Genomic DNA, 23,094 nt, shown 5'->3' on the forward strand with positions numbered 1-23,094 from the left:
AATCCATCTGAAGGGAATGCTCTCTAATGAAGGACCTGTGCTTGTTTATTTAAATTCAGAGCTACTTGACCACCTTTAAGACTACCAGACAGAAATAGAGACCACAAATCTTCTTGTAAATGGATTCCCCAAACTCCCTGAATACTAAAGTCCCTTCATTAAGGGTGGTAAATTCAAATTCACACAGGAGCCGGGAAAATAAAGGAAATGAAGGTGATAAAAGCAGCTGCCACTCATTCCCAGGCAATTGCTGCGATGCAGGAACTAGGACCACAGTCCCTATGTGAACTCTCACAATTTCTACATATTGGTTCAAAACCAAGTTTTTTTCAACACCGTGTCGCCGAACAAAATACCTCTGCAGCCTGGATCTGGCTCATGGGTTGCCAGTGTGGAAACTACTTCTGGTTCCAATTAATATTTCTAATCCAGCCTAGTTTAATTCACCTCTCCGACTTCCCCAGGAGCTGACTATAGTCCAGGTGCCTGGTTTGATCCACTGTCTTATACAGACAAACGTAACAGCAAGTCACGTTATAGTGGGAATACAAAATTGTAGAGCGCTCTGTTTTGTTTGCGCCATGAAGCATTTTTTCTAGAATTCTACTGTGAAAATTGGCATTCAAATTTTACAAGATGCACTTGATCCCTCCAGTTTCCCAGGTAACGTACGCAGCCAAAAGAGAAACTTGGCTTTGGTAGCCAAGTTTGACCTTGAATTTCATTAAGGTGAAATGAATAAGTCAACTCGAGCAAACTTTCTGGGAAAAGGAAAAGCAAAATGTAGGCCCTTTCTATTCTTCTACTTCCCATCCCCTGCCTTATCACACGTTTGGTAAGCCCCTTTCACCCATCAAACAATCATTTGCCAACGATTGGCCTTCTTTGTCCTGTAAACTGTTAGACGCCGGAGATGCCCAGCTGAACCTGACACTGCTCCTACTCTGAGCAAAAGGGAAAGATGCAGAGACTGATCTACCAATAGCAAAGCCCAAGTCAGCTGCTGAAGCTGTGCTGATCCCAAAGGAATGTGAAGGAAAGTAGCCCTGAGCATTCAATTAACATGTCGAATGATACATTAAATTATTGATTGATTGGAGATAACGTTCACTGACAACCATGATACCAACTCAGTTCTAAACCACCTTATGTACTTTTAAAATAGTAGATAACATTTACCTTTTTCTTTGTACATTTCTGTATTATCTAAATTTTCTGTAATAAACATGTAGTAAAATTCTTATAATTAGAAAACAACAAATGTAATTAATTATACATATTTCATTGGAGACAAGCCAAACTATAGATAAATAAAATCACTGCTGTAATAAATTAGTGATACATATCATTCCACACATATTTCCCGAGCGCTCCTGGGGAAAAAATTTAAGTCAATGTTACCATTTCCTCTCAACTTATAGCTATTTCAGTTTACTCCCTTTGGTCCTTAAACATACCACACTCCAAAACTTTAAAGAAAAAGATCATCATTGTTAGGGAATAATTACTTTAATGTGCCCAGCAGCAGACATAGTCCCCAAACTCTAAGAGGTGAAATGGAACCTTAGGATATTTTCAAGATGAAACCAGAGTTGTCCCCGCCTTATGTTGGAAATCTAAGAGTTTCCAAACGTGTACATATGGACTTCCTATCAGAAAAGAGTTCCCCTTTCTCAGTCCCTTCCATCTCCTATGAACTGTTGTATCTTGTTTCTTTCCATCTTCCTGCCTAAGAATCACTCCACTGGGACTTCCCTGGTGGCTCGGATTCCCTAGGAATCCGCCTGCCGATGAAGGCGACACAGATTCGATCCCTGGTCCTGGAAGATCCCACATGCTGCGGAGCAACTAAGCCTGTGCGCCACAACTACTGAGCCTGCGTTCTAGAGCCCGTGAGCCACAACTACTGAAGCCTGAATGCCTAGAGCCCGTGCTCCGCAACAAGAGAAGCCACAGCAATGAGAAGCCCGCTCACCACAACGAAGAGTAGACCCCGCTCACTGCAACTAGAGAAAGCCCGTGCACAGCAACGAAGACCCAAAGCAGCCAAAACAAAGAATCACTCTACTGGAGGGAAGTGACAGGAATAAAGCAGAAAGGACGATTGGAAAAGGACATACGTCTTTCAAGGGAAGCAGTTTCATTGTTGTCTGATAGGAAGGAGTAAGGGTGGCTGGGTAGTTGTAGTCGACAGCATTATGTTTGTAATTGGCCTTGTAGGCAATCTGAAACACAAAGCAAAAAACAAGAAAAGAGAAATTAGTCCCCTCTCTCTTTTGACCTTGCTTGAATGTCATGAAAGCATCTTTTAAAAATAACCAGAAACAAAATTAATTCAGTTTCGTCACCTCTAAGGAAAATTAAATTATGTTCACACTTTTGTTTTTAATTAACTTGAATTCTTCTTCTTAATTAATCTAAAATTAGTTAACGTCATCTGTAGCACATTTATTTTATTTCTTATTAATCATGGAACCCCTTGTAATTTTTTGTTAAAAAGAAGCATTTGCAGACAAGTATATAACAAAAGAGCTTCTTGGCTAACCCCCAGAAAATCAATGAAAAATCAAGTCTTCAGAGTATTTAAAAAAATTTTTAAAGGTCAAATTTGACATTCTCAAGTAGAGGAACTTTGATGTTTTTATGTTTTAATAATGAAATCAGTTCCTTCTCAGTGTCCTTTACCTCCAAGATTTACAATTTGGCATTTGCAAACCTGTAAACTGAATTGACAAAGCCAAAGAGAGATGAATAGATCACATGCTATTGGGAAAAGAGGGTCCTGATCTATTTTGTTATGCCAGTATCTTGAGCAGTGCCTGGATACAGGAAGTTTTCAATGAACACTAAGATTGAATGAATGAATGAACCAATCAACCAACCAACCAACCAATTCTAAATACATCGCAATGCTTTGGAAATCTGAAGCATTTCACACGAGAATTATGCTCATCCATTTCTCTTTATCTCTCAGAAACTGAAAGTTTTTCTCACACTGGATCAATCACAATAGATCTAAGTACTCTTCAAAGCAGAGAAAGTTGCGTTTAATAAATTGAAGCTTTTAAAATTTTTCAAAGATTTTTTTTACCTCGCCTTGGTTGCACTGATTAACATTTACAAACTCTTGGGTCAATCTCTACACAACAAAACACTGATTTTTTTAAAAAGGAGGTTGAAAAAGAATTGGCTGAATTCCTTGTGCCCCACCACTCTCCACACCAACCCCCAGCACCTGCAGGCCCTTCACAATAGGACTCACGTTGCTTGCCAGGCTCCCAACTTTCAGAGCATGGAGCATCCGTCTGTCCATCCCAACTCCTTCATAGTGGCCTCTCATGTGGTTCTGGTAGTCTTCTTTATATTTATTCTACATGGGAACACAGAACCTTCAACAAAAGCATTCTCTCCCCAACTCATTGAAGATAAACTACTCATCTGAATGCACTAATCCAAAACATAAATGATTAAATAGAACCTATTTAAGTATTCAGTGTGTCTCTGAATTAAAAATAAGACAAACTTAAAAAAAAATAACTTAAAATTCAAGAAGTTCGGGTGAGACAAGCACACAAGAAAACATAAGATCTGATGCACCCAGACGGCACAAAACGGACCTGATTTTTTTTTTTTTTAACATTTTCAGTTGTAAATATACCAGATTTTTCCAATGTGAAAACCCATTGCACAGGTGTGGAGCTTTCCAAGGACAAGCACTGATCGTACAGGGGCTGCATGCAAGCCCCATGCTGGGGGCTAGTACACATCACTGCATGCTCTTACCTCCAGTTCTAAATATATGAGGAATAAAACCCCAGCTTTGCCAAAATCTGTGACTTATACATGACACATTGGTCACTACCGCAACCATGTGAAATAACGATGTTATGTCCCAAGTGCAGCTTACCAAACAAAGAACAAAACAGGAGGACAAGAAGTCATAAATAAGAAAAGGTGGGTAGCTTCTAATGAAGCTACATTAAAATCACCTCCCCTGGGAGGCCATGGAGTTTCCAGGCACTGAGAGTATTCCAACAGAATACTATTACTCTGCATCAGACACAGTTCTACTCATCTCTGTTAATCTTCACAAGCGCTCTATGAGGAGGGAGGAATTATTATCATTCCCATTTTACAGAGGGAAAAATGGCTCCAAGAACTTAACGTGCCCGAAGTCGGCCACTTGGCTAATTGTGGAGCCAGGTCCGTCAGCTCCAAAGCTGGTGCTCTTAACCATGGTATTTATGCAGAAGACATTCCTTACTGAGCCTCACGAAGTCCCAAGTGATTTTAAATTCTACTGTTATACGCAGCAGCTAAGCAGAAGTAAAATCTAATAAGAACCTGCAGTATAAAAAAAACCAACTAATACTAAACTTTCTCTGGGTTATTTGTATGGAAATATGTTAATATAAATGTTTCAGACATTACATGAAATTTCTAAAAAACTTATATGTTCTGGTATAATGTTATAAGTCATAATTCTAGTTATTACTTTAAAATGTATATCTCAGAAATAACTAAATTTCCTTGTCAATTGCATTGTTATGAACTTTCATCAAATCTTTAACCGTGGTCATTTTTAAGTCTTTTGTCGTTTACAGACAGTTCTGGGTGTACTCTGATGCTTTTGCAAAAATGTTCCTATAAAAGGGTTTCATCTTCAAGGAATTCATGGAAAAGACTCTGACAAGTACAGGTTTCTGGTAACTGACTATACTGCTGAACTGAATGAATAAGCATTTTCAGAACTCCAATGGAAAACTGATGAATTCATAAAAGTGCTAACAAAAGATCAAGATAAAAAAAATTAATTACATGGGGCTGAGTGAACTGATGAGGATGATTATAATTTTTGTGACTTTCTGTTTGAATAAAAAAAAATCCCACAAGGACTCAGAGGAAAAAATATACAAATCAATTTTCTCTGCAAAGTAAAGGAGCCGTTACGGTGGAGGATTACTGGACTGAACGTCAATATCATGACATAGTATGAGCGTGTTTCGTGTTTGGTAATTGCAATCATTGCTGCTTTTGTTGCGGTCATCCATTTACAATGCTTGGTGTCAGTTTATTTATCTCTTGTAAAAATAAAATACAGTGTGTGTGTGTGAGTTGTGAAAAAAATTGGAATTAGTAAAAATGAGGGCAAAAAAAAAAAAAGAGAAGTAAAATCATATAAACCAGTCCTTGATGTTCTCAAGGATACATCCCCAGACTTTGAGAATTTCCAAATCTGCAAATGCCACTCCAGCATATATCTGCTCACCTGTAAGATGGGGAAATAACACCTGGCTCCCTAGGTGACTGTGCAGGTTAACTGAGATCTTGTACTAATTGAAGAAGCACAAAGTCAAGTTGAGAGGGGACGTTGCATGCTCAGCCAGGCTCCCTCGCCAGCATTCACCAGTAGGAGCCAGATACTACTATACACGAAGGATGCAAGAGGACAAGTACAGTCCTGAGGGCTCAAGGTCAGGTGCATGCCAGGGGATTTAACACTCCATGGACCAGCCCCAGCAGGCAATCTCTATCAAAACTCATAGTATTTGTGCCTAAGACGCCATGCTTCTCCAAGACACCCAGATACATTCACGTAGACTGGTCTCTTAGGAGACCTAGAAATTAAGGTCGTTAAAAAAAAAAAGCCCAAACAGACGTGTAGGCATTAAAAACTCAAACCACTGGTGAATTTTGAGATCTTGCTCACATTCCTGCATTGAGGTGTTTCACAGTAGTTGATACTATGACCTTTACTACTTTCCAGATCCTTCTTATACTCCACCTTGGAAACCAAAACACCAGATGCACAAGAGAACCAAACCCGAAGTCACTCTTGAAAATGTCACCAGGACTCGACTTGGGATATTTTTAGAAAACTTTCAACCCAAGATTTTAAAATACCAGGCATAGGATACTGTAGGTTAACAATATGTGTTTTCCTTTCAAATAGTGATAAATAATCAGTTTGGTTCTGAATATTAAAAATATACAGCCTCTTTCAAGAGTAAATACTTTAAGATTTCACATAGCTCAAAAAAATGGCAAAATGGTTTTAGAAACCATTTTGTGGATACTCTTGGGGACAGGTGTCTGGACTTCTGGTCATGTCCTGTTTCTTGATCTGGGTGCTAATTACACAGACTTGTCCACTTGTGGAAATTCTTCCTGTTGTACACTTATGATATATGCACTTCTCTGTATGTATACTTAAGTAGAATTTAACCAAAGAAGTTACTTTACAAAATAGTGTAATAAATGAGACCACTCACAGACGCAAAGTGTCTTCTAATTTTAAATGGCTAGTTGAGCTCCCCTGGGTAGCTAGATATAAGGTGTGAGGCCACAGGTACTAAATAGACTCCAAGTCATCCCAGGTAGCTGGAGAAGGCAGCTGAAGGGTGGTTACCATTAATAGAGGCCTGGCTGGTTTGTCTTACTAGATAAACATAAGAGCAAAAGGAAATGGAAGGTTCCCTTGTGAGCTTACCAAAGGAAATGCAACTTGTTATCATATCTTATAAAACATTTGGTGGGAATATAACTTTTAAAGTATGCAAGATGCGGGCTTCTGTGGGGGCGCAGTGGTTGAGAGTCCGCCTGCCGATGCAGGGGACACGGGTCTGTGCCCTGGTCCGGGAAGATCCCACATGCCGCGGAGCGGCTGGGCCCGTGAGCCATGGCCGCTGAGCCTGCGCGTCCAGAGCCTGTGCTCCGCAACGGGAGAGGCCACAACAGTGAGAGGCCCGCGTACCGCAAAAAATAAATAAATAAAAAAATAAAGTATGCAAGATGCATTGTAATGCTTACAATATGATATAAAATTTTAAAAGAACACAAAACTGTATATACATTGAATTCTAATTCTACAAATGTATGTTTTTATATCCATATATTAGTTTATGATATATTCACATAGAAAGAGGTCAAAATGGTAACAGTGTTATTCCTGGGTAGAACTACATTATCAGCGGTCTGGTTCTAGTTCTGTCCCTAAAAGTCTATCTGAACCAGAACAAGACACTTTACTTTTCCAAGCCTATGACAAAGCGAGGGCCTAGGGATTGCAAAGATCCCATCTAGATCTAATGTTCTCTGAGTCAAAAGCAAGTTTCAGCAAACTTTTTCTGTAAATGACCAGACGGAAAATATTTGCCCCTTCGTGGAACATCCCATCTTTATATCAACTCTTGCAGCTCAAAAGCAGCCAGAGATAATATGATGTGTTTCAATAAAACTTTATTTATAAAAACAGGCTGCGGGCTGGATTTGGCACTCAGGCCATAGTTTGCTGACCTCTGGCCTACAGCATCAGAATCATGTGGGATATTTGTTTAAAATGCAGGTTCCAAGGGCTCGGCACCCATCTACTACTTCAAAGTATCTGAGGTTGCTGATGAGGTCCAGGAAATGTCACCCTTGTGATTCTGAGCAATTAGAGCACCACAGGTTAAGGAACACGTTGGGGTAAAAGACTGACTCTTAGGGGTTAGAGAAGAAAAATGTTTTAGGAAATTTGCATATCCTTTTCTGAGTTTCAGATAACTTGCTAGGTGAGTCCTGTGAATAGCCTGCCAAGAGGCTGACAACTCAAATGCCTGCAGGGTCCCGACAGGCAATGCAAACAGAGAAGCTGCTATGAAGAAACTCCAGGACTTAAAAAGGATGTGGGGAGCTAGAGGGGAGATTTCCTTGCCAAACAGTCTTAGCAATTATAAAAATCGTAACCACTGGGTAGGCCAAACAAAACACAGTCTCTGGCAGCCAGGTCAGCCTCTAAGGCGAGGGGAATTCACATGGTACACACAACTTCTCAGAAACCTGACTACAATAATGAGAGAATGAGGGAGGTTCCACATTCAAAACGCTCCCATCTTTGTTTTCCGCTCTATAAGAATGACATATTGTTATAAAGCTTGTCTCCTCCAGTATTCTGGCAACTAGAAATCTACTGCTGGGAACTCTGGAATATCTGTAGCCCTGTGAGAATTCTGGGAAGAAACTTTTGAACCATCAGAGAAGGATTTAATTAGTTTGATCCTAGGCTCTCTTGTGAATTGCTTTTTACGGACTATTAGTTATTTGGGAACTGGTAACTCATGTGTAGTTTATGTGGTGTTACACGGAACTTTTCATTCTTGGGTCGCCCCTTCACTGTCTGTCGGAGATAAAGGAGGTGACAGCACACAGGTGAAAATGTCCCCATACATACCTCACTCACAAGCTTGTTCACGCTCTGAGCCCGCTTAAGAACCAAGTTGTCTTGGGCTGGGAGGGAATGATAATGTGCGGCTCCCTTCATCTTATTGAAGTCCTGCCTGTATTTTATCTGAAAGAAGCACACAGAGCATCTGGAGTTGTTGTTTTCATGCTCCATGAGAGAAGTTACTCCACGCTTACTTCACATTTCATGTCAACATTTATTTAATAGAATTTTCTGGAGGAAAAAATAATCACATGGGTTTTTCCTCCACTGAAGTCCATAAACCACTTAGTCCATTTTATATTAACATTTTACTGCCCCCTTTCACATTTTTTACACTTTACATTCTAATTCTGCATGAAGAAAGGTCTCAAAATGATCATACCTAAAGGTATAATCCAAAACCCATTCTGCCCTTGGTTTTAACAATCATTTCTCATCCAGCCTCCAGTGATGAATGTGTCCTTTACTTCCCCTCTCAGGGCAAAGTGCACTCTTCTAAGGAAATGGGTAATAACTGAATAGTAACAAAGTAAAGGAGAAGGGCAAAGGGGGTATGACATGGATGCTGGGCTTCCGATTATAGACCAAGTTCAAGTTGGTGTAAGATCTGCAGTGAGCTTGTCACTTTACCAAGTTTAATTATAGCTTCTCTTTCAAGGACTGCCAACCGGCTAACATTCTACAAATAAAAATCATTTTATCAACTGGGTTACACCGAGTTTGATAATCATACGGTTTATTTTAATCAGCTATTCCTCTGAAGCGCTCAATTTCTAAGATGGGTTATTTTGCAAAGACTCTCCGAACCCCAGCTTATCTAGCTGGGCCGGTATGTGCACTTGTTTCAGCTGGCTTCAAGTAAGCTGTGTGGCTTGTGTCCACGTCAATCTCCTTTGAAGCAGATAAATGTGACCTAACAGCATGAGCTAAAAATGCAGATGTCGGGAATTTGGATGGGAATTGAGGGCTAACATTCTGCTTTGACTCAGCTCTGATAAATTGAACTGTACGTAGGTTTCAGTAAGCACAGCCTTCAAAGTCTCATTTCTCCTTCTTCCGTGACTCTGTGGGTCGCCCCAATGTGGCACTTACATCACTAGCGAGTTCGTTGGCTTTCTTGGCATTCTGATAAGCCGGGGTGATCATGGCCGGGAAGCTGCCCTTTCCTCTGCGCTCGCCGTACTCTTCTGAGTAATCCTGCTGGGTCAGTCAAAAAGTTTCATCAGTAATGCTCCCCTCCTGGGATGGGTGGGGGATTAGCAATGATCTCTCCTACAGCCTGTTCCCATGGAGGCCCGCCCACCTTGGAAATTCCTGTGATCACCCCTAAGAGCAGTAGCGCGTGGTCGTTAAGGTGGTAGACACTAGAGGTAGACGCAGCACACAGTCAGCACTAAATAAATGGTAACTGTTATCGTTAGCATCATCATTTCCGTCAGACAAATCAAGATACTCTGTGAGTCTCCTAGGCTCATGTATTTTGCAGCATTCATTTCTTAAATGACACCTGGAAAGTCCTTCTGTCTTCCAGTAGTCTCGAATGCCACCGTTCTCAGGCCCCTTAGCAGATCTATGCAAAGACACCTTGATATTCCACATACTGTCTCCCGCAGTGATGGATTCATTTCATTTACCAAGAAAGAGATATTATGTAACTATTTGAAGTTTTGTAATTTGGCTGAAAAGACTTCACACTGCAATAAGACGATCTCAGCTGGGACCAAATATATATTTCAGACTAAGTATTAACAATCTGAGTCTTAATTTCTTCCTTCCTCCTCCTCCCATCACCCAGGCTCTCCCACAAAGGAGAACCTTCTCTCTCACGGGACTGTCATCACGTTACTAGTGTAAAACTTCCCCAGCAACCAGAGGTACTTCAAGACTCCGTCAGATGCTACCTTCTCTCCAGGGAACTCCTCCCTCACTCCCAGCCCCACCCCAGGCAGAATCAGCTGCTTCCTCATCTGTGTTCCCACAAATCTGGAACAGCCCTTAGTGTGCCCCCTTGGGCTCATGACTCCATCTCTCTCCGGCCTCCTCCAAAGCAGGGGCCTTCCCTGCTCCAGCATCACGGTTCAGAGTCTAGCACACATACTCTCTTAAATGAAATAGTTGGGTCAAATTAGAATGTCCAGGCTTCCTTTTCATCCAATAATGACAACTGTTTAGCCTGAGTGCTCCTTTATGCTTGGCTGCCAGAATGTTCTGGGCCAAACGTAGTAAGTGAAAAAGATAATAACAACAAAGACTCTCAAATTCTTTGGTAACCTCCTTTTGCCCATTCTGCTTTACGGTTTGGAGTTGGCTTGTAGCTTCATTTTAACTTCTGTGCTTATGTGAATATATATTGTGTATGTAAATCTTTTTGAGACCCTTAATCCTATTGGGGAGTTGACAGGTTACAAATAATAGATTACACGGTATAGTCCATTAACGTAAAAAGCTACTCATTAAAAAGAAAAATGGGGACTTCCCTGGTGGCACAGTGGTTAAGAATCCGCCTGCCAATGCAGGGGACACGGGTTCGAGCCCTGGACCGGGAGGATCCCACATGCCGTGCATCAACTAAGCCCGTGCGCCACAACTACTGAGCCTGCGCTCTAGAGCCCGCGAGCTACAACTACTGAAGGCTGCACACCTACAGCCCATGCTCCGCAACAAGAGGAGCCACCACAACGAGAAGCCCGCGCACCGCAACGAAGAGTAGCCCCCGCTCCCCGCAACTAGAGAAAGCCCGCGCGCAGCAGCGAAGACCCAACGCAGCCAAAAATAAATAAATAAAATAAATTTATTTAAAAACAAAAAGAAGAATGAATTGCTTGGTCTTTTAGGCACTACAGATATTTATAGTGTATCTGACTGTCCGCCTGCTTCTCTATCACTCCCTCCTACTCTCGCCCTGGTGAGTCACAGTAAATCACAGTGAAATGCCACAGGATACGGAGTCCTCTTGACTGACAGCTGCTGGCAGTGCTATCGAATGACACCCACTTTGATTCTTGTATTTGTCATTATCATGATTGGAAACTTCAATCAAAATGTCCTAATAATCAAGGTTCCACTATGGTACTACGAAGTTACATTTCATCGCTGTGTATAGACAGGTCCAGATACACACATGAAATGATATGCGTGTGTCACAACTAGTGGCAGATAGGATAGTCCAAATTTAGAACAAAATACTTTTTGCTAAATATGGAAGCCAAATATTTTTTAAACTGACTTTTAAAAGTTGTCCTGAGCATTCTAAACAACATATTTACAACATGAAACCAATAAAAACGTATTTTCATTGAGTTTTAAGCACTGAGAGACCATTTAACTGACTTATCGTGAAATTTAATAAAATGGCCTTTTAAATTCAAAGCCAAACATTTTTGCTCAGATAGACATTTGCAAAAGGGTCAAAACCTATCTTCACGTGCATTTTAAGTTTCACATGAATATATCCCCAACATAAGCAACTTGGTTTTCTGAGGAAGAGAAATAAGTTATTTGTTTCCTTTTATAAATTATGTATATTGAATGTCACATAGGTTGTAAAGTCTACCCAGTGCCAAAAAGTTTAAACAACTGTCAAATTAAGAAAGATATATCACCCAAGCCCACTGAATGCACCCTTCCGGCCACACGCTTGGTCTTCCAACATTCTTTAACTTACAACCATGAAAAAATAATGTTCCCTTTTTCCCCTACAACACCTGTCTAGTACCAGAAAATCAGAGGGACGTGCAAATAAAATTAGCTGCAATTGTCACTCAACCTTTTTACATCCTGCCAAGATGCAGCTCATTTAAAAAGTGAAATTGAGAAAAAGGGTTACTTTCTCTGGTATATTGCTTTATTTGGCAACCTAGACAAGAAATTCATTTTCTAAGAAAATGAATGCTGCTACTCAGTCAAGTGCTCAGTATTTTTCAAGACATGCATTTTGATCCCTTTTGTGCCTATGCAGTGACAGGTTAAACACAGCTAGTTGTAATCCTTGGGACTTTTCTTCAATGAATAGATGAGGATGCTTTATTCCTGGCAAGCCCACCATTTTGATACAGGTCCTTTATTTTTAAAAAAGGAAAGAAAAAGTGCTTAGAATCTGTTTTCCTAAGTGAGTCAAGTTGAGCCCTGTGTAATTGTTTGTTTGCTACTTTCAGGCTTGGAAATTCCACCTTCCACAAATAGGGCAAAGAAAAATCACAGCCCAACCCCTGATTAAATGGTCATAGGCTGTGTCACAGGCTAGAGGGCTGCCAAACTGAGAAATGACCATCGAAAAGGGTCTCGCAGGACGTCATTTTATCACGTACCTGTCCATACTGGTCCACATATTCCTTTGTCAATGTGTCCTCAGCTCCAGCAGCTGGACCAGCCATTCCCTTCGTTTCTCTTTGATATTGTTGATGGTACCTCACCTATTTGAAGGGGAAGGATAAATTAGCCTCTTACGCACAGGGGTCAGAACAGTAAAAATGAATATCTTGTGGAATGTTTTTTTTCTGCTTGGATCTAGGGAATGTGTCTTAGACATAAAAGTGCCTGATCGTTGTCTTGGTAAAACTGATTGAAAACTATGCAGGAAAGCGACTTCCTGTATCCACGGTGCAAAAAAACGGAGACAAGGAGACAGGAAGTTGGACTCGCCAGGCCCAGGTAAATTTCTGCTTCCCTCCCCACCATGCAAACATTGCCCTGGACACTTACATCGCTTGCAAGCTCATTGGCTCTTCTGGCTATCTGATAAGCAGGTGTGGTCATAGCAGGAAAACTGCCTTTCCCTCTCTGTTGTTTATAGTCCTCTGTGTATCTCACCTGGAAAAGGAAAACAAATTTAGAATCACGTGCCACCATCCCACCATCTCCCAGGCAATCTGACTGAGAAGCCCTGCTCAGGGCTCCCATAGCGCCCTGCACATCTCCCGTCCCAGCTCTTATACAATGTAGTTGGCTTAGAGCTTGATGGACCCTGTGTATCTCATTTACCATTTTATTCCCAATACCCAGCTCACTGCCTGATACGTGGAGATGCTCAGTGTAGAATTCGACACATACTTGTGAGCACCTGCTGTGTACCGGGGGTGAGGCCAGGCAGAGCAACAAGGCTTCTGCCCTCGAGGAGCTGCCAGTCAAGTCTGGGAGATGAAAGAGGCTTCTCAACCCAAGTCAAGTGGAAGCCACTTGTTAAGCTGAACCTGGATTCAAGTGGGAAGTGCTTAAACTTCCCACTCAGAGCAATACTAAGTTCCCAGTCTTAGTATGCCGTGGAGCAACTGGGCTATGAAAAGGCAAATGGAAGAAATTCTTCGGAAATGATCTTCTACAATTTGCAGTGACAAGGAGAGACTTATTTAAGATTAATCAGATATACCTGGTTTGTTACTAATACCGTGTAAACTTTTCTCTCTAAGGAAAAGTTTTTGCAAGGTCTGTGCTAGCTGCCAAATCTGACCTGACCATCCTTGACCTTAGAATGTTCTTCCTGGCCCCCGCTCGGGATTGAGATGCCGCCTGCATTCTCCCTGTCTCTTCCTCCACGTAAGGAAAGAATGGGGAACCTTAAACGAGAATCACTGCATCTGGCCTCCATCATTTCTTACATCACTTTGAAGCTGTCCCGCCGCCTTGGCCCGGAGAAGCTCAGGGGTATCCACCACTGTGCTGAACCTGGAGATGTGTTCGTCATGCCCTCTCTTGTACTCCACCTGGTGAGGGGACAGCATAGAGTCAAGGTCACACCCAACAGCCTTTGTAGGACCTCTCCTTGCAGCTGTCCTGAAGCTACACCATCGGGCAACACTCAACGCAAACATATGGCAAGTCTTTCTGGTTTGTTCTACGGGCTCCTCTCCAAAAAGCATCAATGCTCATGTGTTAAGTCCAAGAGAGTGCCAGGAACTTCTAAACGTTAACAAATATTCATTCATCTCCATAACAATCACATAAGGCAAGACTATGATTTTCCCCATTTTACTGAAGAGCAGCTGAGGAACAGAAAGGTTAAGTAATTGGCTCATGGTCCCACAGGTACTAAGTGAGAAAGCCAGGGTTCAAATCCCAACATTCCAGCTCTAAAATCTGAGCTCTTAACCAGCAAGTTGTGCTACTCTTCAGGAGGTTCCACCATCCACTTAATAAAAATCAGTGTCCTTAATGCTAACGCCACCACAAGAAATTATTTGGTCCAGTCTTGTGGTGAGCTACACGGTCTTCTCTCCATGTGATAGATGTGGCCCAAACAAGGCACAGAGAGTGAATGATAGGGAAAAGATAAAAACATAGTTTTCTCCATAATATCACACTAGTGGTACCTACTGCCCCAAAGCACCCTCCTTTTGGATTTTATCTGAATCAATCCCGGGGGTTCACTAATGACAAACATTAGCGTAATCAGTGGTGAATAAGCAGTAAGACACTCACTTGGCTGGCCAGCTGGTTGGCTATCTTGGCCCTTTGATGAGCAGGTGTGATCATGGCTGGAAAGCTGCCCTTGCCCCGCTGTTCCTCATGGTCTTCTGTGTACTCCTGCTGGTCAGACCAATGTCAGCATGAGAACCAATATGAAATCTAATGAGAATGAATAAAACTGCAATAGCAAGCATCATCAGAACCAATGCAATTGGATGTATAAGATACTTGGAAAATATTTCAGTCACCTGGAATAAATTTGAAAATGCTATTCACTTGGTGATTTAAATAACACCTTCAAGGCTGAAGAAAGCATATTTCCCAGGTCAAAGGGTTTTTCCTTCAATGTTTATATTAAACTATGTGGAACCTGGCACAACCCAAGGGATGCCCTTTAACTCAAAGACTTGTATAATAATGCAGCAATTACTATGCAGAAGACTTTCTAGTACTAGAGACAGTTCTACAGCACTGGGAGTGAAACGTCTGCTCTTTTCTGCTCCTAACTTTTGAGTATCTCTGATGGTCTGTTTTCCACCTTAGCAATTGTGTTTCTGTTGTCTTCTTTCCATTTGCTAAAGAAAAGTTACTAAAGACTAGCAATATTTTCCAGAGTGGTTTCTTCAAAGGGCAGGTGCCCTGGGTGTATGGAGAGGACTAGAGGGTACTGTGTGCGCATCACTAAGGATTTCCATAATCTGGGCTAAAATTGCCTTTTCTACGATGCAAACCTACTAAGATCTCTCTTATGGTGCTACAGGTCAGAAACCTAAAATAGGGCATCAGGGCTGATTCCGTTTGGAGGCTCTTGTGGAGAATCCATTTCTTTGCGTTTTCCAGCTTCTGGAGGCTGCCTGCGTTCCTTGGCTTATGGCCCCAAATACTTTTGACCTCTGCTTCTGTTGTCACATCATCTTTTCTCTGACTCTGACCCTCCTGCCTCCCTCCTTATAAGGACTCTTGTTACATTTGGTCCACCCTAATAATCCAGGATAATCTTCCTATCCTAACCTTAATTAGGAGTTTGGGTTTAGCAGATATATATGGTAATATATAAAATAGATAAACAACAAGGTCCTACTGTATAGCACAGGGAACTATATTCAATATCTTGTAATAAATTATAATGGAAAAGAATCTGAAAAAGAATATATGTATATACATATAAACGTATGCATATGTATAACTGAATCACTTTGCTGTACGTCAGAAACTAACACAACATTGTAAATCAACGATCCTTCAATAAACAAGAAAAATCCTTACCATAATCATATCTGTAACATCCCTTTGGCCAGGCAAAGTAGCATGTATGCAGGTTCCAGGAATTAGGACATGGGAATCTTTCGGGGAGGGCCAGTATTCTGTCTACCACAATCTTAAAATAAAGGAATATTCAAACTAATTGCTAAAGTAACTTTCCAGGGCCCTTACCTCACCCAGTGACTTCTGAGCCTTAGCCATCCTTACGACTTCAGCGTCTGGCAGAGCTCCCGGGCACCAAGCATTCCCTTCCCCATATCCAGTCCAATAGGCTCTCTATAGAGGAAAAACACAAATGTATACAAACACACACCCCACACATTTGCCTGGTAAGATCCCCCTACCTACTCCACCCTCCCGGCAACATACATACATTGACATACATTGTCAATATAAGATAGAAAAAGTAGACATTCTCTAAAAACTATAAACTCCTCTTGCTTTATGGTAGGTCTCACCTAACCAGAATGTTCATTTTTTTTCAAACTAGAAAATAACCTAATATCCTAAATAACCAAACTTTCTGAGATTCACTTATATCATAGAAGAGTTCCAAATGTAACTTAACATTTCTTTGCTCATTACTGCACCAAGATGGGCAGCGGGGAGTTGCTGTGGACAGGCCATCTAAGACTAGTCAGCACTATTCAGCCAAGCTTCACAAACCTGCCACCTGTTGCGTGCCAAGCATTAGATTAGGCAGTTAACACTAGGAAAAGAAAATCAAAAAAGAAAGAAGAAGAAATCAAAGTTTCTCTTTTAATATACTTGTGACCTATCTATGGAGATAAAACTAACATATGGGGGCTTCCCTGGTGGTGCAGTGGTTGAGAGTCCGCCTGCCGATGCAGGGGACACGGGTTCGTGCCCCGGTCTGGGAAGATCCCACATGCCGCGGAGCGGCTGGGCCCGTGAGCCATGGCCGCTGAGCCTGCACGTCCGGAGTCTGTGCTCCGCAACGGGAGAGGCCCCAACAGTGAGAGGCCCGCGTACCGCAAAATAAGACAAAAAAAAAAACCTAATATATGAAACAATGAGCTATTAGAGAACATTTTTGTGATTAAACGTACTGTATTGAAGATAAAACATAGTGAGAGTTTTGAAAAAGCAATCTGTATATGATGGCCCCTGTTTTGGACAGGAATTTGAGCTGGTCCTCCAGGGCTAAGATCAGTTAACAGATGAGGCAAAGCGAAGAAGAAAAACATCTAATCTAGGAGGTCAGTTCCATAAAGGCAGGGACTTTTATCTGTTTTGTGCACTGATGTGTTCCAGTAGCCTGGAACTATGCCTGGCATATAATACTCAATACATATATGTTGAATAAATTCTCGGAGTGGGGACTGCCACGAATAAAAGCATGAAGGCAGTGATAGGCTTCATGTGAAAGACCATGAGGAGGTGGGTTTGATAGGAATTGGGAGTAAGGATGAGGAAACAAGTGGGCTGGAGGTGGGGCAAGTTGCACAGACCATCTTTTGGCGATCTGGAAAGACAGATAATTCACATGTGAAAATATGCTCAACTACACTCCCGATCGGGGAAGTTTAAATTCAAACAACAAAATACAGGTTGTTAAAACTTTTATCTGGTAATACCAAGTGTTGCTGAGTCTGTGGGAAACGGGTATTCTCATACTCTGCCTGTGGGAATATAAAACGTACAGCCATTTTAATGTACAGACAGAAATTTGACAGTTTGTCTACTAAAATTAAAAAGGCACAGACTCTTGATCTAGCAACCTCATTTCCCATTACCTATTCTAGAGAAACTCTCACTGTGTCCAAAAGAGGTCTTGCACAAAGGTGTTCACTGCAAATTCATAACAGAAAAAAAATGGGAATAACCCTGCCCATCAATAAGAAAGCATGATACATCCTCTCTTAATGATTGCACCCATGATCTACTCACCTACAACAGCTTAAAAGGTTGCTGACATACAAACATCTCCAGGGTATTTGTTGAGCGAAAAATGCAAGTTGTAAAACAATGCATATTGTTTCATGGAAAAACAAAATTATACATTTCAATAGAAATATACATCTATAATTTTCCATAAGAAATACTAGCTGACATTTGTTGTGCCAACCAGTGTTCTAAGATCCTTACGTTTATATACTCTGTTAATTTTTACAATAGTCCTGTGAATCAGGAACTCTTTGAAGTTCACTTAAAAATTGAACTTAAAGAAAGCCAAAGAAAAGAATGGTTAAATAACTCATTAAAGGTCCTTCAATCAGTGGCAGTAGTCATATATAAATGTAAGTAACAAAAAAATAAATTATATAGATATTAATTTGTAAATGAGGAGAGAGAGTCTGGAAGGATACCCACAAGACTGACAACAATGGGTACCTCTACAGAAGGAACTGGGATTGGAGATAGTGGACAAAGGGTTAGCTTTGCACTGTTTGGACTGTTTTATGTGGATCATTAAAAACAAATGGGGAATTTTGAAATGATGAGGCTGTCAATAGAGAATGACCACAAATTCTCAGGTGATGAGAAGAGTAAATCAGAGACAAGCAGGAAGATGTGTGTGACCAATGTCATATGACAGGCTGGAGAGGGGCAAACCCAGGAGAGGGAAGGTGCTCACAAAGGTCCAGGCAGGAGATGATGGGGCTCAGAGCTGGGACAGTGAAATGTGAGGGAAGGGGTGGAGCTGAGTGAAGGGTCAGAAGAAGAAAGGGCAGCCTTGGCTTCCAGCCTGGTGGCTGATCCCAGTGACAGAAACACAGTGGTTGGAAGGGAGAAGTCAGTGAGCTTGGACTGGAGCAGATCTGGCTGAGGTGGTGCTGGGTCTTCTGCAGACAGCTGGAATTACAAACTGGATAAGAGAAAGTATAACCAATGCCCTGTAGAAGTAATACCGATAATACATTTCATTTGCATAGTGTGTCATTCTTTTCTCTGTTTCCGAACCCATTTATAACTCTTCCTTCACCTCATCCACCAATGGTTGCCTGTTAGGTGCAGCCGCCCCATCCTTGGATTTCATGTCCCAGTGAAAAAACGATTTAAACCGTTTGCCATCGTCTTGGTCATCGATCTGCACAATGAAGATATTATCAGTAATGTTTCCATCAGAAAAGAGAAAGGAAACAAATAATATACAGCTAGACTGGGGCGGGGATCCTAAGTCTCAAATACAAAGCATCTTAACTGCAGTACAAGCCACAGCTGTCAATGTCACCACAGCTTCATCTGCACCACCAGCCAGAGGGCACATAGAAAGCACCTGCTGTGTGCAAAGCTCTATTTAGCAGTGCAATTAAAAAAGGCAGCATCTCTACAAGCTAATCACACAACACCAAGTGTTCAGCTTAGAAAACACTAGACATTAGAGCAGTTGTTCTTAACTTTAGCCTGTGTACACCCAGGGAGCTTGTTAAATGCTGGCTCCCCAAATTCATGTAGCTGTTCTCCTATGCTTTATAATTTCACCTTTCACATCTTGATCTCTAACACACCTTGAGTTAATTTTTATGTATGAGGTAGATATCAAGGTTCATTTTTTTTCGATGCAAGTGTCCAATCACACCGGTACCATTTATTTAAAGATCATTCTTGCTACATTGAAATGCAGTGGTGCCTTTGTTGTAACTCAAGTGACCACATATGTGCAGCTCTATTTCTGGATGTTGTATTGTTTTCTACTGGCCTGTCTGTCTATTCTTACACCAATAGTATGCTGAGTTAATTACTACTACTTTTATAGTAAGTCTAGAAATCTGGTAACCTAAGTCCATTGATTTTGTTCTTCAAGACTTCTTGGCCATTCTAGAATCATTGTATGTACGTATCAATTTTAGAATCAGTTTGTCAATTTCTATGAAAAACACCAGGATTTTGGCTGGGATTGCATTGAATGTGTAGATCAATTTGAGGAGAACTGACATCTAACAATATCTTCATGACTTTGGAATAGGCAAAGATTTCTTAAGGAGAACATAAAAGGAACTAACAACAAAAGAAAAAAATCAGGTCTTAAGTCCAAACCCAGATATTATAATGTATGAGATCCAAGATGGGGCCCAGAAACCTGCAACTTTAACAAGCTGAAGTTTAACTCATTAATTTTACAGGTGAGGAAAGAAGCTCAGAGAAGAGAAATGAACTTATTGAAATCATTCAATGATTTAGCAGAGCCAGGTTCACAATCCAGGAATTCTAGTTCCCTGTCAAGGGCACTTTGTCTGGGCTTGCTTAACGTTGCACTAATATGTATACTTTAAAATAGATAAATTGAGAGATCTTAACATGTTTTTTCCCTTGGATTTTGAGAAACTACCACAAACATTACACAGACTCAAGGCAAAGTTTCTTGTTGGCAGCTCCACTGATATTTGGGGCCAGTTCGTTATTTGTTGGGGGGGACTGTCTAGTGCATGGCACTACGCTGAACAGGATAGGTGGTCTCTATCCACCAGATGCCAATAGTATTCCTACCTTCCCAGTTCTGACCCCAAAAAAAGTACCCAGACATCACCTGGGGGGCAAAACTGCCCTCCTTGAGAGCCATTGACTTACGGAATCAGAATCACATGACCAAAATAAACAGGAAGCCGTATTTGCTGCCCCGTCTCACAGGACAAATCCATCATGGGGCGGGGGGTGGCGGTGGGGGCCATGCCTGCCTCCCCAGAGACCTTTCACAGGACTCGTGATTATTCAGAGGAAGCAGGAAGAGAGAAAAAGCCATAAATGTTAATAGTGGGGTAAGGAAGCATTAAGGGCTAAAGTTCATTCTCCAAATAGAAGGGAACCCAGATGCTCTATTTTGCTAAAAGTTCCATTCACATCTACCAAACAGGAAATTTTGTCTTAGTAAATATTTATTTATTCATTTACTTTTTAAAGAATGACATTTTAAAACCAGAAAAATGTCAGCCTGCTTCAAATGCCAACTTAAAATCTTTACTTTTCTCCTTCATCACCATTACTGAAGCATCCCTTTCTTTCCTTTTTTTAAATTTTAGCATGTGCACCATGAATCTGTACTTTATTCAATTGGCAAAGTCTCTCAGAGAAGAAAAGGGAGTAAGAAAGTAATCCACCACACTCCCTAGAATGGTTATAAGATCTGGGGCCTTGGGGACTTCCCTGGTGGTGCAGTGGTTAAGAATCTGCCTGCCAATGCAGGCAACACGGGTTTGAGCCCTGGTCTGGGAAGATCCCACATGCTGTGGAGCAACTAAGCCCATGTGCCACAACTACTGAAGCCCTTGTGCCTAGAGCCCGTGTTCCGCAACAAGAGGAGCCACCGCAATGAGAAGCCCTCGCACTGCAATGAAGAGTAGCCCCTGCTCGCTCCAACTAGAGAAAACCCGTGTGTAGTAACAAGACCCGACATGGCCAAAAATAAACAAATAAATAAATTTATTAAAAAAAAAAAAATCCGGGGCCTAGAACGGACATTGTTGTCCATTAGATTTTTTCCCTGGTGGGAAAGGAGGAGAAAGGGGTCTCAGTAGTCAATTGTTCAGTACACACACACACACACACATGTACACACTCATATGTATGTACACACCCACACATATGCGTGTACACACATACACATGTACACACATATGCATGTACATACACATGCATGTAAACACACACCCACCACACACAGATAACACACATACACACACCACACACCTGCACAGATGTGCACACAGATATGTATACACAGGCACATATACATACACATGCGTATGGACCATGTACACACATGTGTATACACGTGTACACATATTCATACCTACATACACTCCCCACATGCACACATACATTTTTATACACATACACATATGTTTACATAGATGTGAACAAATACAGACACACAGGCTTCCTGAGAAGCTCACATCACTGTCTGTGGCTGGAAACAGAACCAGCAATGATCTTGCTCCAGGTTGGGCCTGTCATACAAGTTAAAAGAAAGTGAATCCGCTATCACCTCAGAAAAAGGTAAATACTGGGCTTCCCTGGTGGCGCAGTGGTTGGGGGTCCGCCTGCCGATGCGGGGGACACGGGTCCGTGCCCCGGTCTGGGAGAATCCCATGTGCCGCGGAGCGGCTGGGCCCGTGAGCCATGGCCTCTGGGCCTGCACGTCCGGAGCCTGTTGCTCCGCGACGGGAGAGGCCACAACGGTGGGAGGCCCTTGTACCACAAAAAGAAAAAAAGAAAGCGAATCCACTACCACCTCAAAAAAAGGTAAATACTGTGTGACCTGTCGTAAGAGCATAAGGGGGCCATGCCAGTTGACACCTCGCATAGGATGAAAGATACAGATATTATGGATCTTTTGTAATAAATACAAATAGTACTCTGATGTATAAGTACGTCTCCTTGTGTTCAATCTGTCAAACTCTGGCCCCAGAACTGCAGAAATATCTGGATGTTTGTAAACATAAATAAGTGCTTTTTTTTTTTCCTCATAGAGAGTTTGCCACCCCCTAGGCACATGGGAGTAGACTAATGGAGCAGTTTAGGATACAGGTCCCAGAGTGAGAAAGATCTGGATTTGTGCCCATTGAACTAGCCGGGTAAAACTGGGCAAGTTACTTAATCTCTCTGAGCCTCAGCCTCCCCAACTGTAATATGATAATATTACAGAGGGTTCTTGTGAAGAAAAAGTGAGATCACACAGATAACGGGCCTCAAAGAGTGTCTGGCACTCTATCGAACTGACAGCTAAATTCAGTATTGATTGTAATTTTGTGTAGTTGCCCTTAGACTAAAAGAGATGAAAACAAACAACAACGAAAACCAAACAAACAGAGACGAAAGCAAAATCCTAAAAGAATTCGCCTTCTCAGTAATCTAGGCTTGTGAATTCTTAAGGCTTGTTAATCCTTAGAAATCAATGATATATGAACAACTCTCTGAGCCTCAGTTTCCTCACCAGTAGAATGGGATAATAATTGTATTTACTTTATTGGATTGTAATGTATTAAATGAACTGATTGTACAGTAAATACTATATAAGCTTGTAAAAATAATAAACTCACAGTTGGTGCAAAGCATTTAGTGAAATAAGCTACTTGGCAGTCTGTGTAGAGAGCGACAGGATAATGATAAGCTCAATCTAAACCATTTTCTTGAGGAGGACACGGCCTGGGCAGGCTGGAGAGTCAGGATGAGGTGAGGTAACATGAGGAAGGCAGATTACTAGAGAGCCTTCCACCTCGTGTGTCACTTTCTAATTTTAGAAAGCTGCTAGCTCCATCCCA

The 23,094-nt window shown here is 41.5% G+C and overlaps 1 protein-coding gene across 2 annotated transcripts in view; it reads right to left on the reverse strand.

Annotated features, from left to right (window-relative positions):
* NRAP (nebulin related anchoring protein) overlaps nt 1-23,094 on the reverse strand; it is a 74,783-nt gene that overhangs the window by 45,121 nt on the left and 6,568 nt on the right. The window contains exons 5-14 of one of the 2 annotated variants that reach the window (XM_024756005.1): nt 18,819-18,923; nt 16,043-16,147; nt 14,621-14,728; nt 13,801-13,905; nt 12,908-13,015; nt 12,514-12,618; nt 9,299-9,403; nt 8,213-8,329; nt 3,263-3,370; nt 2,121-2,225 (exon numbers count right to left, since the gene is read on the reverse strand). In XM_024756005.1, coding sequence (XP_024611773.1) covers nt 2,121-2,225; nt 3,263-3,370; nt 8,213-8,329; nt 9,299-9,403; nt 12,514-12,618; nt 12,908-13,015; nt 13,801-13,905; nt 14,621-14,728; nt 16,043-16,147; nt 18,819-18,923 — 1,071 coding nt within the window. Of the gene's footprint in view, nt 1-2,120; nt 2,226-3,262; nt 3,371-8,212; nt 8,330-9,298; nt 9,407-12,513; nt 12,619-12,907; nt 13,016-13,800; nt 13,906-14,620; nt 14,729-16,042; nt 16,148-18,818; nt 18,924-23,094 lie in introns of both variants that reach the window. The other variant, XM_024756004.1, reaches the window with a different exon arrangement.

Source organism: Neophocaena asiaeorientalis, unplaced genomic scaffold, assembly GCF_003031525.2.
Source record: "Neophocaena asiaeorientalis asiaeorientalis breed wild unplaced genomic scaffold, Neophocaena_asiaeorientalis_V1.1 scaffold85, whole genome shotgun sequence".
NCBI lineage: Eukaryota > Metazoa > Chordata > Mammalia > Artiodactyla > Phocoenidae > Neophocaena > Neophocaena asiaeorientalis.